The 20,542-nt window shown below is 32.2% G+C and overlaps 1 protein-coding gene and 1 long non-coding RNA gene across 2 annotated transcripts in view; one reads left to right on the forward strand and one right to left on the reverse strand.

The window, feature by feature from the left end:
* The first annotated feature begins 1,297 nt into the window (after positions 1-1,297).
* LOC140444528 (uncharacterized) lies at positions 1,298-3,032 on the forward strand. The gene is made up of 2 exons (XM_072536287.1): positions 1,298-1,426; positions 1,473-3,032. The coding sequence occupies exons 1-2, from the start codon at positions 1,298-1,300 to the stop codon at positions 3,030-3,032; spliced, it is 1,689 nt and encodes a 562-aa protein (XP_072392388.1).
* A 6,847-nt stretch (positions 3,033-9,879) lies between these two features.
* The window catches only part of LOC140443548 (uncharacterized), a 28,653-nt gene continuing 17,990 nt past the window's right edge, over positions 9,880-20,542 (reverse strand). Inside the window, exon 3 of the long non-coding RNA XR_011951234.1 lies at positions 9,880-20,434. This is a non-coding gene — a long non-coding RNA (uncharacterized lncRNA). The remainder of the gene's footprint in view (positions 20,435-20,542) is intronic.

Genomic DNA, 20,542 nt, shown 5'->3' on the forward strand with positions numbered 1-20,542 from the left:
TCTGGCCGATCCAGACTTCAATATTTCATCTCCTATTGATCTTCTTATCGGCGCAGATATCTTCTGGAATTTAATTTGTATTGGTCAGATTAAATTATCACCTGGACAACCGATTCTTCAAAAAACCAAACCCGGGTGGATTATCTCAGGTCCATTATTTCCAAACAATACCCTTGCAGCCAGAACTACATGCCATTTGTCGACCATAAACAATTTAAGCATTGAAGATCAACTTCAAAAATTTTGGGAAATTGAAGAATGCCTAAAAACAAAATTTTTGTCCAACGAAGAACTTTCTTGTGAAGATCACTTCCTAAAAACGAACTCTCTTAATTCTTCTGGTAGGTTTGTAGTATCACTTCCCTTGAAATCTTCCGTCGACAATCTAGGCGACTCTAAGACTACAGCAACAAAAAGATTTTATTCTCTCGAAAAGAAGATTAATGCGAATTTTGAATTAAAAGATGATTACACTCGATTTATCGATGAATATTTATCCTTACACCATATGTCCGTTTCACCCTTTGTAACCATAGGATCTGAGTTCTTTCTTCCTCATCATTGTGTCTATAAAGGCAATAAAATTCGTGTTGTCTTTGACGGTTCTGCCAATACAGATTCAGGTGTTTCCCTGAACGACATTCTTATGGTTGGACCTAATTTGCAAGATGATCTTTTCACTATCATCTCAAGTTTTCTTAAACATAGTTTTGTACTAACAGCCGATATAGAAAATATGTATCGACAAATACTGATAAAGGAGGAAGAACGCTCCTTACAAAAGATCATATGGCGATCTGTTCATACAAACTCTCTCGAAACTTATACTTTAAACACCGTAACTTACGGTACTGCTTCTGCTAGTTTTCTTGCCACGAGATGTCTTCAAGAAGTGGCACATATGTATGCAACCGATTTTCCTGACATATCTTCTATAATTTTACGGGACTTTTATGTCGACGATCTTCACACAGGTGCTTCTACAATAGAAGATATCAAACGCATTCAATCACTTACTTCCGAATTATTGTCTCGTCATGGTTTCCAATAGAGGAAATGGAAGTCAAACGCTCCTATTTTAAACTTTGACAATTAAAATAATGTTTCCTTGGAAATTGGAGCTGACGATACTATCAAAACTTTGGGCTTATTGTGGAGTCCAAAATCTGACACTTTTCATTTCAATCTTCAACCTATAGAGCACAAGTGTAAAGTTACAAAGAGACTTATCCTTTCCACTATATCAAAAATATTTGATCCACTAGGTTTGCTTTCGGCTGTAACTATAACAGCTAAAATGATTCTCCAAGATTTGTGGAAATTAAAAATTTCCTGGGACGAAGTCGTTCCCATGGATATCTTTACGAAATGGGTTGCATATCAGACTCAACTGGTTAAACTTAATCAGTTACAAATTCCTAGTCATGTAATTTGTACAAACTACAAGTCAATTCAACTACACGGTTTTTCAGATGCATCCACCACTGCATATGGTGCTTGCATTTACATTAGTTCATCTGAAAACTTTTCGTTGTCGTCTACTTTGCTCCAAAACCAGAGTAGCTCCTTTAAAACACATCCTCACGGTACCGCGCCTAGAACTTTGTGGAGCTTACTTGCTAGCTGAGTTGATAGACAAGATAAAACAACACATGCAATTAGATTTCGAAGAAATCACTTACTGGTGCGACTCTACTATTGTTCTAGGATGGATAAAGACTTCTCCGAGTTTGTTAAAGACGTTTGTGGCAAATAGAGTTTCCCAAATTCAAACTTTGACCAAATCTCAAACATGGCGTTACGTGAATACACTTGAGAATCCCGCAGATCTTCTATCAAGGGGAATTTCTCCTACATCACTTATCAATTCTGAAATGTGGTTTCATGCCCCATCATGGCTAGCTAAACCAGAAACTCATTGGCCTAATAGAACATTCGAACCTTCTGAACTCCCTGAGCTTCGACCAGCATCAGCCCTTATCGCAAGAGTTCACATCATCACTAAAATATCCTCATTTGTAAAACTACAGCGCATTATCGCTTATGTATTAAGCTTTATAAATAATTGTAAATTTTCTCCTAAACAAAGGAACTTCGACAACCTTTCTTGTGATGAAATAGATAATGCTTTAAAATATATAATTCGACTAGTACAAAATGAAACATTTTATGACAACTTGACACACCTTAAGAGACATGGTAACGTTGACTCTAAAAGTAAACTACTTACCCTCAATCCGTTTATCGATAAGGATAACATACTCCGCGTTGGTGGAAGACTGCATAATTCTGATTTTTGTTACGATAAAAAACATCCCATTGTCCTTGATTCTAAACACCACTTTACTACTATTCTTGTACGAAATGAGCATCTTACCTTAAATCATTGCGGTCCTCAATTACTATTAGCTTCCATTCGTGAAAAATTTTGGCCCATTAATGGACGTCAAGTGGTTCGCAAAATCGTTCGCGATTGTATTATCTGGTGTAGGGTTACTCCTAAATTAGAAACCTATCTTATGGGTAATTTACCCTCGTCACGTCTTGTTCCCTTTAGGCCATTCTACAACTGTGGACTTGACTATGCAGGACCTTTTTTGCTAAAGGATCGACACACCGGAAATTATAAAACTATCAAGGGTTACATAGCTCTATTCATCTGTTTAGCAACTAAGGCCATACATTTAGAAGTCGTGAGCAGCTTAACAACGGAAAGTTTTCTATCAACGCTAAAACGCTTTATTTCTCGACGCGGAAAATACGCTTCCATCCTTTCGGATAATGGTAGTACCTTCGTTGGCGCAAAAAATGAGCTTGTCAAATTTTTTGACACCTCTAGTTCAACTATTAGGGACAATTTAACTACCGAAGGTATCAATTGGCAATTTATTCCGCCACGATCACCTCACTTTGGGGGAGTTTGGGAGGCGGGAGTAAAATCTGTCAAATTTCACCTAATCATGTCATTGGCAATACAATTCTTTCATATGAAGAATTTTCCACTGTTTTATGTCAAATTGAAGCTTGTCTAAACTCACGACCCTTCCGACTTACTTCCTCTTACTTCTGCACACTTTTTAATTGGAGCCACATTGACCGCAATACCTGAACGGAATTTCTTAGATGTCACGGAAAACAGCCAAAAATGATCCAAGGTTATTGGACTAGCTGGTCCAAGGAATATATTTCTTCATCCCTCCAGCAGCGAGTTAAGTGGAAAAAACATTTCAATAGTATTCTCAGAATTGGAAGTCTAGTGACGGTAAAGGAAGATAGGACTGAACCCTTAAGATGGTGCCTGGGTAGAGTGCTTCAATTACATGCGGGTAGTGACGGAATAGTTCGTGCAGTGACAATTAAAAATAATAGAGGTTGTTTCAAGCGACCAGTGACAAAGGTGTGCATCCTACCCACAGATCAGTGACTTAAGCTTCAGTGAAACAAAACTTTTAACTCAACTCAATTACTTGTTGAACCCCTACAGGCGTTCAAGGGAGGCGGCTTAAATGTTAAAACTTTCGAGCAACCCTGTATCATATACTTTTAGTTAACTTTAACCCGACCTTCATCTTACACCCGCCAGGATAGGGGCTACAGGTAGTTGCGGACAGAAGAAAGGCTCATCCCAGTCTCATCACAACATCGTTACAATAAGGACGCTAGTTTTAAATTTATACTTACGAAATATTTTACATGCCTTTTTTATTTCTTCAATACAGTTTAGTTTTAGTGATTTGTTTTTGTATTACTCTACGTGAAATTCTAATAAGGTTTAACTTACATCCCCTACAGACGGTGCCTATTCCGCATGATAAAATCATATGATTTTCGGTAATAAAAGTATACTTTACACTACATGATTTTATCATATGACAATATCATATGAGATTTGTTATGATTCCTCGTTTCTATGATGTTTTAAAAATCGTGTTTACACTGCATTAAAGTTATGACTTATGATACGAGTGAGGTTTTATTGATTTTTCTTTTTGTTTATGGTCATAGATATTAGACACAGTATAGGTATCAACTATTAGATTTTGAAATCATTATAATGGAAAATAAATCTTTGATTGCGTTGGCTTCCCTACTTTTAATAATAATACGCCGGCAACAACTGCGTACAGCAGTAAGAAGAAAAAGATCAGACGCCTTTGGGCTCACAGGTGGCTCTTACGAAGAAATCGTGGACAGGGTATATCAAATTTAGTGTTGATATTATACCTACCAAATTAAAAATATTTAATAAAGAAACTAAACTAAAATTATGACTAAGAAGATTATAAAACACTAAACTAAGAATAAAATAAAATAAATAAATAATAAAAGAAAAATACGACACAATTTCAATATCAATGCAACAAACAAAAAATAAATAAAGAATGTTGTCGGTAAGGGAATGTTGCTGAATTGACATAAGAATAAGGCGCGATATTTAAATATGTTGGTGTTGCCCCTATTATTACCGAAAATCATATGATTTTATCATGCGGAATAGCTACCGTCCTATTCTCCTGTGACAAGCTATGACGAGCCGCATGACAGCGCTTATGACAAAATCATATGACAAATCACACAGTGTAAAAATGTAAATTTCACTTCATGACAAAATCATATGACAAATCACATGATAAATCATGTAGTGTAAAGTGTGTATTATACGGGTAACACCAACATATTTAAATATCGCGCCTTATTCTTATGTCAATTCAGTAACATTTCCTTACCCAGAGACAACATTATTTATTTATTTTTTGTTTGTTGCATTGATATTGAATCTGTTATCTAATGTGTGCTATTGTGTCTTATTTTTCTTTTATTATTTATTTAGTTTATTTTATTCTTAGTTTAGTACTTGATAGTCTTCTTAATTATAATTTTTGTTTAGTTTCTTTATTAATTATTTTTAATTTTTTAATTTAATTCAACACTAAATTTGATATACGCTGTCCACGATTTCTTTGTAAGAGCCACTTGCAAGCCCAAAGGCGTCTGATCTTTTTCTTCTTACTTTTGTACGCTGTAAGCAGTTGTTGCTGGCGTATTATTATTAAAAGTCGGGAAGCCAATGCAATCAAACATTTATTTTCCATTATAATGGTTTCAAAATCTAATAGTTGATACCTATACTGTGTCTAATATCTCTATGACCATAAACAAAAAAAAAATCAATAAAACCTCACTCATTGTCACTCATATCATAACTTATCATGCAATGTAAACACGATTTTTTAAAACATCATAGAAACGAGGAATCACAACAAATCTCATATGATAAAATCATGTAGTGTAAAGTCTACTTAAATTTACGAACCGTGATTCAACACAACAATTCCTACTTCTCAGTATTAATCGTTCAAGTATACTACTATTGCAGACTTCTTTCTTTGAAAAAAGAAGAATTATTCTAAACAGTCGAAGTGTATACTAAACCCATAACATTATTCTGAAGCTATTTTCTTGTGGCATTTTAAACAATGACGTATAATATATAGACTATAACTCTTAATGCTAAATTGTAAAAATTCCGGAAAAAGCTACCGAGAATATTAATCTCAACCATATGTTCGGTTTTTGTAGAAAAAACAGATATTTGAAGATTTAATAGGTGTTGAATTCGGTTATAAAAATCGAATGGGGATTCATTGCCTTGTTTTAAATCTGAAATTTCTATGCTTAAAGTATAAATATTTCTTTTATCTGAATACGAATTTATCAAAGCATCTTTTAAATCCTGCCAAGTTCTAAGAATACAAAAAAAAATATTAATTGCGGCTTCGCCTTTTATTTTTGCTATTATGCCTGACATCAAATATTCATTTTAAAAATCATTTACATCAGCAGCATTATAAAATTTATAAGTTTATTATAATATATTATATTATACTTTAACGAAAGCTACTGCCGAAAAAACTGAGGGTAACACAAAGGCGAATGGAGAGATCAATGCTGGGCCTGACCTTGAAAGATCGCGTGAGAAATGAGGAGATACGCCGACGAACTGGCGTAGACGATATTATACTGCGAATCAATAAACAAAAGTGGAGGTGGGCTGGACATGTTGCTAGAATGGAACACGGAAGATGGACGAAGAGATTATTGGAGTGGAGACCAAGAGCCGACAAGCGAAGTCGAGGCAGACCACCCACCCGATGGACCGACGACCTAAGGAGATTAGAAACAAACTGGATTGCAGCAGCTAGAGATATAGAGAACTGGAGACGTTTGGAGGAGGCCTATATCCAACAATGGATATGAAAATGGGGCTGGATGATGATGATGATATTATACATTGTTTTTAAGTTTTTCGCAAATTTCTAAAAATCTAGGAAGTAATGTATGATTTCCATCAAAATCTGGAATCATATCTAAGTATTCTTTCTTTAATTGTGGAACTGCCATTTTAAATTTATTATTTAATTTTAATATTTCTGGAATTATTTTATTATTACTATTAAAATGTAAATTAGTTAAAATTGAATCAGAATCTGTATCTGAGTTACTACTCTCTGAATAATCAGTATCTAGTGTTAAATTAGGCTCTCTATATGACATTAATTCACTTACAGTAATGTAGCGATAGTGTCCATGGAATATCTTGCTTTGGAACTGGATCTAGAGACACTCACAATATTCACTTGAAAGTCCCTCCGGTATAGAAGTACGAATCTTCTCGTCAGGTTACTCAATTCGCCCAACTGGAATTCACTTCGCGAATATATTTAATGGTCGCGGTTCAAATGGTCAAAAAATCGTAGAAACGAACCGAGAGTTATATTCATTAACGCCCGTTTGACCATCCAATCTGACTGCGCCAAATATATTTGAGTTTTCCAAAACTATATTTTTAAAAAATATTTATTTAACACAAAAATAGTAACAATACGTTTTACTATGATAAAATCAGAATCTAGAATAACTAGAATATATATATATATATATATATATATATATATATATATATATATATATATATATATATAATATATATATATACAGTAGACTCCCTCTATAACGAGAACTGAAATGGCAGACTAATTACCTCGTTATATCCAACAACAATAATATTGTGCATACATATGAATATGTAGTTTTCTAAAACATTAACTTTCTATAGTGAAGCCATTCGGAGCAATATAAGATGCTAATAAATATTGTTTGAATGGCGTTTTTAAAACAAAGTTGTTTACTTTTATTGTCAATGAAATGCATTAAAACAAAAAAGAGTTGTTTACTTTTACTGTCAATGATATATGTTAAAACAAAAAATCTGTATTCTGTAAATATGTATAAAGCGTATAAAGTTATTTTGTCATTTTTGACTGCTTTCATTGTCCAGTATTCTATCTATCATATTTTCTAAAGATGTGAAACAGTTTTATGCTTCTTCATTTGCGTTTTGTCCTTGGATAAAGTTTCTGACAACCTTTAAAACACTTTCCACATCTTTTCTATTAGGACACATATTATTAGGTGTGAATGGTCAACCCAATACAATGACACTTGTGAATCATAAATTTTACATTTCCGACTAAGAATCATAAATTGTAAGAAGTTTATTGCGGGCGGCCCGCAGTTAAAAAGGGTATTTATTTATAGCTACGGCCGGGCCAAAATGTAAAAAACACGTTTTGCAATCTTATTTTCTCTCGTTATAAGCAAATTTACCTCGCTATAAAGGGTTATAGTTCAATGGAAATTTCACGGGACATCTCATGTACCTCGTTATAAGCGAAACCTCGTAATAACCGTGTTCGTTATAAAGGGAGTATACTGTATATATATATATATATATATATATATATATATATATATATATATATATATATATATATATATATACATATAGAAAAGGAGTACGACCGTCAATCCAATAAAAATTAAGGATTACTCAGAAGAGTGGAGGGTTTTTTTCGGTCAAAGGTGGAGAAAAAAAAGACAAAGTTGATGGCTACTTCATCTATTTATTGAAGACGTTTCGCTTTCTTAATCAGAAAGCATCATCAGTTCATCTAAAAAGAACAATATGAAAAAACCACACAAGCATGGAAAAGTTGTTACATGTGTTACCTTAAAAGATATGTAGCAGTCAGTGATATTAGAGTTGTAAAGACACTTAAGTAAATGGACATTATACGATTATGATGTATAAACAATAAATTGAACTAAATAAGTTAACAATTTGTTCAAACTAAGCACAGCAAAAAGAACATGTGGTTTTGTTTTTTTTTTTATATAAAAATGTATAAGTAAAAAAACATTAAAAAAGAGAGTGAAGAACTAAGAAAATCATAGATTGATCATGATTAAATCTAAAGGCAAATTAGTAAAAAGAGATGTTACATCATAATCAACATATACAATTTACAGTTGAGGAAGAGGTAGATAATTCTCTACCATTCCTTGACATGAGAATTGTAACAAATACAGACAATATGTTGAAAACCAGATGGTTCAGAAAACCCATATGTAGTAATAGATTTATAAGCTATTACTCTCACCATCCAAATAAGATGAAAATGAACCTTATAACAGGATTAAAAGAACGTGTTTTAAAACTTTCTCATCCAGATTATCTACAAGAAGATCTTCAATTATTAAAAAATATTCTAATTGAAAACTCTTATCCTCCAGATATGCTAAATAGGATGCTTTTTTCTAATATTGGTAATATAAATAATTTAACACCATTTTTTGCTCAATCTCAAAACATTGTATCTAACAATCAGAACATCTATTATCATTCACTACCTTTTATACCATCATTAACACCTAAATTAATACAAACACTAAAGGTTATTGACAATATAAAAATAGCAACAAAGAACATCAAAACTATTTCATCTTTATATTCTAAAACTAAATATCCTATAGACAAATTTGAAAAAACGAATTTAGTATACAGCATTAGTTGTACTCAGTGTGAGGCTGAATATGTTGGTGAGACCGGAAGAAATCTTTCAAATCGCATTATTTCTCACAAAAGTGATTGCAGAATTAAAAAACCATCTTGTGCTTTGGCAGAACATGTAATCGATAAAGACCATATTATGGATTTTGATAACATTAAAATTTTATGTAGTGAAAGTAATAAATTTAAAAGGACTTTTTTGGAAATGGTTTGTATTAGCAAAAGTAATTATAGTTTAAACAAAAGATCAGAAATTCAAAATTTAAGCAAAATTTATAATTATATTCTTTCTTTATGATTTATATATAAAACTTGTAAAATGTCATATTTAATTCTCCATATATCTGTTACATTCTTTCAGACATCTGTCAACGGTGAATAAATCTTCTTCTTTTTGTTACTAAACAAAAAAGAATGTTTAAACGAAATTTTACTTTTGGCAATATAATTGTCAAAAATAAAAATTTTATGTTGGCATTTGCGACATTGAGGCTATTTGTAATTGGTTGCTATTTGAACTTATTTATAAATTCAATTATTTTTGTATTAAAAAAATGTTTTCAAAATTATAAAAAATTTCGGAGAAACATTTATTAGATTAAAGCATTTTTGTATTAAATATTTTGAAGATGTAAGCAGTAATTTTTACTTACTAAACTAATTTTTATTTGGTAAGTTAACAAAAATTGTTTTTTCTTTTTAGTTCAACCTTGTAAGTATTTTGTCTTTTTTAGCTCTTGATAATAATTGTAAACACAATTGAAAGCTCGAGAATAAAAAAAAATAGTTAACCAATAGCCCTTTTATTGACTCCAACCCATCCAAAACAGTTATATATTTATATATATATATATATTATATATATACATATATATATATAATATATATATATATATATATATATATATATATATATATATATATATATATATATATATATATATATATAGTTTTAATTATACCTTTTATAAAGGAATTTTAAATAAATTTTTGTGATACATAGTATACATCCAGCTACAGGAATTTAGTTTCCTTGTGGATCTTATCAATGTATTCTCCTTTTGTATCTAATGTAATTTTAAATATCTCAAAAATGAGAGCTTGATTAACTATGTCATAAACATAGTGATCTTGTATTATTTATTGGTTGGTAAGCTTTACCCAGATCTGATCGCCATTTTATATACGACGTAGTAAAAATGCCACTGCATCCCAGGGTACAAGACTATTTTAAAAAAATTGGAAATGTTAAATTTACCAAAACATGTTCTAAAGTTGACTGCTAAATTTGCTGCAGTAAATACTGAATTTCCATTCCCAAATAAAAAGAAATATTGTATTGTAAAAAACAAAAAACCAGTTATTTTTGCAAATTTTGTAAATCGTAGTAACTTTATATTGAGCGCAATATTGCCTGATATGCTAAAAAACGGATTATAAATTCAAGTCTTAAGTATTTTCTGTATGAAGTTAATCGTGGATTTGTTTTGGCTATTTATATAGGTTTTGTTAATTCATAGGCAAGCTTTAAATTTTGTTGATAATAAAGGATTACTTCCACATTCTCCTGGCACGCATCCTATTATATTGAAAAACTTTTAATCCTACATCCAGCGTTTGACAAAATTAATCTTTTAATTATCAGTGTAGCATATCATCAGCAACCAAGGACTAATTTTTAGGACAATTTATTCACTGCTTGAGTTATAACAATATATAGGTAATAATAACATATGTAAAAATAAATTTATCAATAATGCAGGTCTACTATTACTTTCTGACTTATAAAGGGTGTTTTTTTAGATGTATAAAAATTTGAAATGGAATGAAACAAAGATGGATTTTATAAATTGACATAAAATTGACTTTATTCGAAAGATAATATTTTGGCATTGTAATTTAAATATGATTTCTGGCATATAACCATCATGGCTGGCTCTGACGCAGTCTAATCTGAAGGTCCATTTTCGATCACTTTTTCAAGTATTTGTTGCCTATATCATCAATAACGCGGCGAACGTTGTCCTCCAAGTGGTCAATCGTTTCATGCTTATCGGCGTAGACTACCAGCTTCACATATCCCGACATAAAATAGTCTAGCAGTGTTAAATCGCACGATCTTGGAGACCAATTCACGGTCCGAAACGTGAAACTATGCGGTTACCAAACGTGTCTTTCCATAACCCAATTGTGGCACGAGCTGTGTGACATGTTGCGCCGTTTTATTGAAACGACAGTATTGCATGTCATGGTTGTTTAATTGGGGAATGAAAAAGGCAGTAATCATGGCTCTATAGCGGTCACCATTGACTGTAACGTTCTGCTCAGTACTGTTTTTGAAGGATAGTCCAATGATTCCACCAGACCATAAAGCATACCAGTCAGTTTTTCTGGATGTAATGGTTTCTCGACATACATTTGAGGATTATCATAACTATAAATAAGGCAGTTTTTGTTTGTTGGCGTAGCTATTCAACCTAAAGTAAACTTCATCGCTATACAAAATTCGCTTATGAATATCGAAATCAACTACATTCTCGTTTTGGACCCACTCACCGAATCTACGCCTTGCTAGGTGATGATGTACCTTCAATTCTTGCATGAGTTTAATTTTGTAAGCACGCAAAGCAAGATTTTTACGCAAAATCTTCGATAAAGTGGATAGACACGTATCCAACTGCTGTGCACGATGGCAGATAAGACTGATTCGAGTCGTCCTGTATGCTACGCTCTACAGCAGCAACAACTTCTGTACGCAGTCTACGACGTGGCTGTGCATGCATATTATCATTTAGAGTAAACGTGGTGCAAAAACGTTCCATGGTTAATCGAATTACTTTGATCTATGCTTTGATCGACTATTATGTTGACCTTAAAATGGACGTAGTGCGCGATACATATTTCGAACAAACCCATAATTTTCAAAATAAATTTGTATAATTTGGAAGCGTTGCTCAGGCGTCAAGTATATCTAGGCTGAAATGCCAAACCAAATTTAACATAAATCACTTGACAGCTGACAAAATGGCCGACAGTTAAAAAAGTGCTACCAACTTTGTAACGCTTGCCGTGCTACAATAATATATACAAGGCCTGAATCGCTCACTGTCGGAAGAGAATTGGGCGGGGTTTTCATAAACATATAGAAACTATATCGTATTTTAAATCCAAGCACAATTAGATAATATGAAGTTATAATTTATTATTGGACGCCACCCCTGGTTTATCCTCGAAGGGGAAGAGAAAAAAAAATTAAGATTTATTGAAAGTTTACAAGAAAACTATTCTTTATTATTTCTTAGTAATGAACAAAAAGAAAACATTAAAAGTTACGTCATCCCAAAGGGATTCCAAAAAATTATTTTATGTTAACATTATCATAAACAAAAAATCTTTGTATCGTATTAAATTAAGAATTGGTTATAAAGAAAATGAATGTATATATATATTAACCCCAAATTTCGAAATTTGTTTACATTGAAAATAATATAGTTATTTATCAACTAGCAACAATGAAGAAAATAAACCTTTAAATTAAATTAGAACACTTCACTATATTTTCATTTTTTTTTGAGTTCATAATCATTTCTGTTGTCTTGAAAGTAGGTATAATAAAAATTGGTACAACCTTAATCTGCTCTGTTTCTCTTCTTATTTAATGTCACCAAATAAACCATTGATTCAGCTACGTACTATATCAAATCACCACCATCCTAGATAAGAGGGGTTAGGGATTCCAAAAAAAGATACTGCTACTGGGCCATGATCTGGAATAACTCCATAGCAATACTATCTTGCGACGAGTATTAGAAATATAATAGCAGCATTATAGCCTCTCCAATAAGGGTCTAAAAAAATAATATATCTATCTGAACTGAAATATGGACAAGAAAAGGATTTATTAACTCACCTCTGAATTGAGACCCACTTTGGAAACACGTCTTAACGGTTGGACGGTCTTAACAGAAAAGAGCGAAGCGCTGTCATGGCGCCTGAATCTGGAAATTGGGTGTGAGCGACAAGTTGAAAAATATGCTCATCTACCGGATATATTTGGGAATTACAGAAGAATCCTTGAGTCGGCTACAGGTAGGTACTTGACAGATAGATGGGGCTATTAGTTTTATTTAAAAAAATTATTGAAATTTATAATGATTTTCTTTTATCTTTTGAAACGGTTACACAGCCCTCCCCACGATTTCAACTGGGTACCAGCGTGGAATCGGACTAGGCATGGTGGCACACCATACTAACCTTTTCAAAAGTGGGAATAGATATACGGAGAGGTAAGACAAACAGAATGGACAAATGTAGCTACAATCTGGACTCACAGAATCCTTCTTTCACAACTCACGTGGGAACAACTCAAAGATTTCAGAACAAAGCGAAACAGAACGCATAGAATATTTATGACTCAACTATAAAAATGTAAACAAAAAAAAAATTGCATTCTCACTCTCAAAATGCATAGGGTATTTCACCTATAACCAATATCATGAACAAAGCGGAATAAAACAAAACATATCTACAAATCATTATTTGAGACCAAATGCTCGCATTCAATCGAAATAATATAATTAAGATATTACCATTCGAAATTTCATAAGTAATATAAAGCAAAACATACTAGTGTTGTCACCAAGATACAAAACAGATAATTTACTGCGTAGTCGTTATGAGACCTAACACAATAAAACACAAAAAAATAATGTTATCGTTTGTTCGGAAGCGTAGAGTCTTTCATCTATGACTTAATCCACGAATAACATAAGAATAATAATACAATCGTATCATTAACGCCATAAGATACAAAATACAAATGTGTCATCGTTTGTTCGGAAGCATAGAGTCTTTCATCTATGACTTAATCCACGAATAACATAAGGTAATAACGCAGCGCGTCATTATAGACACATTTAGAAATACACAAATAAAAGGAAAGAGTTACTAATAGTTCAAAATTGGGTACATTAAAGTTCTACAAAGACAAGCCTTAATAAGTTCACTGGGAGAGGTAGACATCAGAATTTCTGTAAGACACATCTATATTTAGAAACAAAAAAAGGCTGATGTTTAGTTATTAGTATGACAACTAGAATTTGTGATAACTAACGTGTATCATCCGCCTATAATAGGGACAACATCGGTAGGTCAACTTCGGGTAGGGTTAACTTCGGGTAGGGTCAACTTCGGGTAGGGTCTAAATAATTCTAGATTACATAACTAAACAGGTATTGGAGAACTAAAAAAAGTTTCCTGACGCGGGAGGCTGTTATTCTAGATTTATTACTTAAATACAATTATGAATGGCTTATCATTCCGACGAGTCAACTAGCGGGAATCCGCTTACTTCATCCCTAGCCTTCCTCAGTGTCTGGCCATTCAGAATATAGGATGTTAGACAGCAATAATCTTTTCAAACATTATTTTGGGGGGTTTCGAATAGAGAGTCGAAATTCGAAGGTCTTCACACTAAGAGTAAAACTTAGGCAAAATGAACAGATACTATAATGAACTATCATTGGTAACTAGACAGAGGAATCTTGATATCTTTGGTATAGATACCAAAAAAATTACTTGGATTTATAAATCCGTAAAATAAGATAAATTGAATTTTGTATCCACTTGAAGACAACTAAAGGTATGTACAATTTATTGTAATATAAACTACCATAAGCATAAAAATATCACATTCTACCAAGGCATTCTAAAAATAAAATGAGATTAAATTTTGCAAACACCCTTAAAATCAATATAGGTTCTTGGTCGGGGTAGCACAAACTCAAGATCTCGATCAATACAAACTAGAGAGAGAATAATACCGAAGTAGAATAAGATAAGATAAAAATAAAATTTATGTCGAAAAGAAATACGACATATATACATATATATAGACATATTGAACACAATAAATGATCAATATTATAATAATAAAAAGTAAAACAGTTCAACGAACTGGGGTGCGAGCCAAACTGAGTTGCTCTGGAGATCGACGTGCGGAGTCTCCTACACTACTTCCAGAGGCTCGTCTCTTTGCGACAACATCTGAGATACACAAAATTATTAATTGGAATAGGGATAGGTCCACTAATCCACTTGACTATAGCAGGATGCTCCCTGACTAATAGTCAACACCACCGACATAAAACAAGGGTTGTCGAGACAGCTCAAAAAAAAAATTGAAACGTTTCAACTTCCTGAAGGGAAAGAAGCACTAAGGGACAGATTTGCCGAAGCAAAGTGGTATTCAATGTACTAAGTACTAGGGTATCAGTGCTGTACTGACTAAGAAGGTAGCAAAGATTAAGTACGCAAAGGCGTAAAGGGAATCAACTAAAAAATTAAAAATTAAGAATGGACTGAACATTTTAGAAGAAAGGTATTAAAAATTTAAGAAAACTGATTTATTCGGTTTCAGACAAATCTGAATTTTCCGACGAAACACTGACAGGTTGATAATCTTTTAGGTCTAAATAAAACAATAAAAAATAAACAAAAATCACGACATATTTACATGCAAAATTAAACTGGATGCTCGATTTGATGAATCGACATCAGGTACAGTTCGTTGGCTATTAGGCACAACGACCAATGGCAGATTTCTATAAATATGGCTCTAACCTAACCAAAAGTGTGGAACAGACCAGTGTTAAAGTTTCTGAAAGCGAAAAGAAGGATGCTTCCAGCTCAACAAAGGCGGGTGGCCTACTAAGTAGCTTTAGCAAGTTTCGCTATGGTTATCCACTAGGTAGACAACCTAAATAGCATCAAACAATAATAAAGTTGACTATGACAGTCAAGCAATGAATGAATTTCCAACCACTGGTTGAAAATTAAACTAACGCAAAAGAAGAAAGACAGGATGGCCAATAGTTCCATAAGAATATCCTCTGTGATTGATCACAGCAGAAAATTTCCAAGCAAGAAGAAGACTCCCAAAATGAAAAAAGAAGAAAATAAATCCAAACCGTTAATACACATCTTGGAGAAGCAGAAAGAAAAGGGGTATATGGCATACAAGACACAATCGCTACACAAAAAGTTCAGTTTCAAACTGTTGTTTCCAAAAGAAACAAAAAAAAATCGTAGGAGTCTTCCACGAAGCAAAAACTTACGATAAGACTTAAAAGGAACGGAAGAATCATTACAATCTTCCAAAGAAATAGAAAAATATTACAATCCATCGTCAATAATAAAAAAAATCGTGAGGTTGGATGTAACACACCACAACAATAAAAAAAGTTGAACAGTAAAACATTTTTGACACCTAATTGAATCCAATATGGTCGTCATACAAATCACAAAGAAATGTTTACCATTCTTTAGCAGAACTCTAAGAGAGTCAAAATAATATAAACTTTTCATTCTCAGTGGGTCATTTAACGGTAGTACCAGAACTACTTCAATTGTTAAACAAAAGTGGTCTTAACGTCGACATAAAGATAAAAGATAAATTCACAATAGGCGGCAGCGGGTTGTTTCACCTCTGTATATACAAAGAGTCACAATAGACAACAGTAAACTACTCCAACCTTCACTTGTACCATATCATGAACACAAGATAATAAATGAAAGCTTTTGAGCCTTAGCCAAAAGTCTCAAAGCAAAAAGATATATGTGGTCTAATAAAATATTAGAAGACCGCAAAAATGTCAACGACAAAAAAAGAAAGCTGCTGCTTATACAACAGTCTGACATCACACAAATAACTCAAGATACAATAATACAGGTCACGTGCCTGTACGTCCTACAGGACATCTCGAGAAAAAAAAAGGTAAAACCACAAATAACAATAAGTTCCAGTACCAAAAACATACTTCTACTACATCTGACCACACAAAGACATAAAATTAACATAACAGAAGGAGAATAACAATATTTCCGCTCTATATTCTCAACAAAGACGCCTTAGGCAGAGAGAAACGAAGTCATATCATTACTTCCTTATACATTCAAAACAAAAGAACAATGGACTGCAAAATATAGAAAGCATTTTCCTTTTCAGGAAATAAAATTTTCTTTTCAAAATACGAAAAAGTTAAACTATGAAAAAATAAATTTTTAAAATAAACGAAAACAAATTAAAAAGAAAATTTAACAGATAACAGATATTATATCAAAAACACCCAAAAAAGTATTCTGCAAAAATCCAGATAACACATTTTAAAATTACGTAGGTCGGGACAGCCTGTATATAGGTATAATTCTCAGCTGCGAATAAAAACCATGAATCAAGGTTAAGAAATAAAATTCACTTAATTGATTTTTCAAATACCGAACGCTAAGAGCCATTTCGTTTATTTAAAATAAACACATTGAGGAATATAATTATTATGGTTCCTATAAACAAAAGACTGAACTGCAAAGAAAAAGAATTGAGGACTATACAAATTGTCGAGACATATTAGCCGGAATAATTTCAAGGTTTCACTCAATCTAAACACTAAAAAAGAACGACGAAATATTATATTACTTACAAACGCTTCTAAGAAAAGGCCAGCGTTTAGATACCAAATCAATTATTTCATGAACGTAAACAAAATTTCTAACATGGAATGTTTATTTTTTAGACGAGTCTGTAAATACACAAATTAATATCGTTCGCATTAAGAATACCGACAAAAAGAAATTAAGCAGTGAATGTTTACATCACATCATTCCAAATACGTTTTATTTTGATCTCAGAAAATAGACGGAAATATTTCTACGTAATGTTACGAAGACTAAAAACGAATACATATAAATACTTTGCAAAAAATTCTAAAATAGTAGCAGTGTTGATTTAATGAAAAATTGGATAAAACAAATACACAATTTAACCAAAAAAATGGTTCAAAACATACAGACTTAATTAACCACATATACAGGGGGGTACAAAACAACTAATAATATTGAAAAAAAACTGAAGATACAGGAATATTCAAAAGCCCCACACGCTTGGCGACATTTTGTAACGAAGGTACAAATGGAGCAAATCTAATACATGCCCCACATCGGAGGGCGCCATTTATGTAACGCTTGCCGTGCTACAATAATATATACAAGGCCTGAATCGCTCACTGTCGGAAGAGAATTGGGCGGGGTTTTCATAAACATATAGAAACTATATCGTATTTTAAATCCAAGCACAATTAGATAATATGAAGTTATAATTTATTATTGGACGCCACCCCTGGTTTATCCTCGAAGGGGAAGAGAAAAAAAAATTAAGATTTATTGAAAGTTTACAAGAAAACTATTCTTTATTATTTCTTAGTAATGAACAAAAAGAAAACATTAAAAGTTACGTCATCCCAAAGGGATTCCAAAAAATTATTTTATGTTAACATTATCATAAACAAAAAATCTTTGTATCGTATTAAATTAAGAATTGGTTATAAAGAAAATGAATGTATATATATATTAACCCCAAATTTCGAAATTTGTTTACATTGAAAATAATATAGTTATTTATCAACTAGCAACAATGAAGAAAATAAACCTTTAAATTAAATTAGAACACTTCACTATATTTTCATTTTTTTTTGAGTTCATAATCATTTCTGTTGTCTTGAAAGTAGGTATAATAAAAATTGGTACAACCTTAATCTGCTCTGTTTCTCTTCTTATTTAATGTCACCAAATAAACCATTGATTCAGCTACGTACTATATCAAATCACCACCATCCTAGATAAGAGGGGTTAGGGATTCCAAAAAAAGATACTGCTACTGGGCCATGATCTGGAATAACTCCATAGCAATACTATCTTGCGACGAGTATTAGAAATATAATAGCAGCATTATAGCCTCTCCAATAAGGGTCTAAAAAAATAATATATCTATCTGAACTGAAATATGGACAAGAAAAGGATTTATTAACTCACCTCTGAATTGAGACCCACTTTGGAAACACGTCTTAACGGTTGGACGGTCTTAACAGAAAAGAGCGAAGCGCTGTCATGGCGCCTGAATCTGGAAATTGGGTGTGAGCGACAAGTTGAAAAATATGCTCATCTACCGGATATATTTGGGAATTACAGAAGAATCCTTGAGTCGGCTACAGGTAGGTACTTGACAGATAGATGGGGCTATTAGTTTTATTTAAAAAAATTATTGAAATTTATAATGATTTTCTTTTATCTTTTGAAACGGTTACAACTTACATTTGTATACCTCTAAAAAAACACCCTTTATTTGACAAAATGTTTTAAATTATACAAAAGGTTCTCAAGATACTATGAACAAATATCCATTATGAATATTCAACAATTGATTTATGTTACTAATCAAAACAAACGTCAATATCTTTATAATTTAAGGTATTTTTCTGTGTGTACTTGTACAAATTTCACACTTGTAAAGCTTTTCTCTAGTGTGCAATCTTAAATTTTGTTTCATATTAATTACTTGACAGAACCTCTAACACATTTCATATTAGGAAGGTTTTTGCCCAGTGAATATTTTAAATTTCGTTTTAAAAGGCTTTGTGAAAATGACTTGAACTAAATGGTTTTAAGATTTTTGTCCAGTGTGCATACTCAAATATCTTCAAATTATCCATTAAGGGAAAAATGCTTCCAACAAATTTCACACTTATAAGGTTTCCTCCAGTCTGGATTCTCCAATGACTTTTCACATGATCCATCAAAGAAAACTGTGCACATTCAAATGCCTTTTCAAACTTCCTGTTTCACTAAATTGTTTAAAGAAATTTCACACTGGTAAGGTTTCTCTCCAGTGTGCACATTTAAACGGCTTTTTCAAACTTCCTTTTTCATTAAACTGCTTAAAACAAATTTAGTGTTTCACTCCAGTGTGCATTCTCAAATGACTTCAAATAATATGCTCGAGTAAAATGCTTAAACAAATTTCACACTGTTAAAGTTTTCATCCAGCGTGCACTCTCAAAAAATGTTTTTTCAAATTTCCTGTTTCGCGAAATTGCCTAAAACAAATTTCACACTGGTATGGTTTTTCTCCAGGGTGCACTCTCAAATGATTTTTCAAACTTCCGGTTTGACTAAACTCTTTAAAACAAATTTTACATTGGTAAGGTTTTTTACCAGTGTGCACATTCAAATGCCTTGTCAAACTTCCTGTTCCACTAAATTGCTTATAACAAATTTCACACTGGTAAGGTTTTTCTCCAGTGTGTACTCTCAAATGCCTTTTTAAATCATGTGTTCGAGCTAACTGCTTAAAACAAATTACACACTTGTAAGGCTTTTTCCCAGTGTGAATTTTCATATGATATTTTAAAAACTTTTTACTACCAAACTGCTTAAAACAAATTTTACACTTGAATGTGACACACTCCAAATGATCTTTTTGAGAAGATTGCTTGCAACATATTTCACATTGATAAAGTCCTTCTCTAGTCAGAACTTTTGTATTTTTATTTAAATTATTTTTGCATGAGGAATTTTTAAAACAAAAATTTTTTAATGTCTTTTCTCCTGATTTTGGACCTATTTGTTGTTCTTTGTTGCATGAAGGTTCAGGTAATGCATTAAGGATATCCATTCCATTCTTCTTGGAAAACTCTAAAACAAAAACAAAAATTGGTAAAAATTAATGTTGTAATAAGCAAAATGATCATAATAAAATACCAAGTGCTGAAATAGAGAAAGATAATATTTTTAAGAAAGAGG

The sequence above is a fragment of the Diabrotica undecimpunctata genome, chromosome 6 (genome assembly GCF_040954645.1).
Source record: "Diabrotica undecimpunctata isolate CICGRU chromosome 6, icDiaUnde3, whole genome shotgun sequence".
NCBI classification, from domain to species: domain Eukaryota; kingdom Metazoa; phylum Arthropoda; class Insecta; order Coleoptera; family Chrysomelidae; genus Diabrotica; species Diabrotica undecimpunctata.

Bases quoted from the DNA above. Each gene is read 5' to 3' on its own strand.
- LOC140444528 (XM_072536287.1), top strand. From the start codon at position 1,298: ATGATTCTCCAAGATTTGTGGAAATTAAAAATTTCCTGGGACGAAGTC. The intron at 1,427-1,472 runs GTAATTTGTACA...ACGGTTTTTCAG, and splicing joins AGTTACAAATTCCTAGTCAT to ATGCATCCACCACTGCATAT.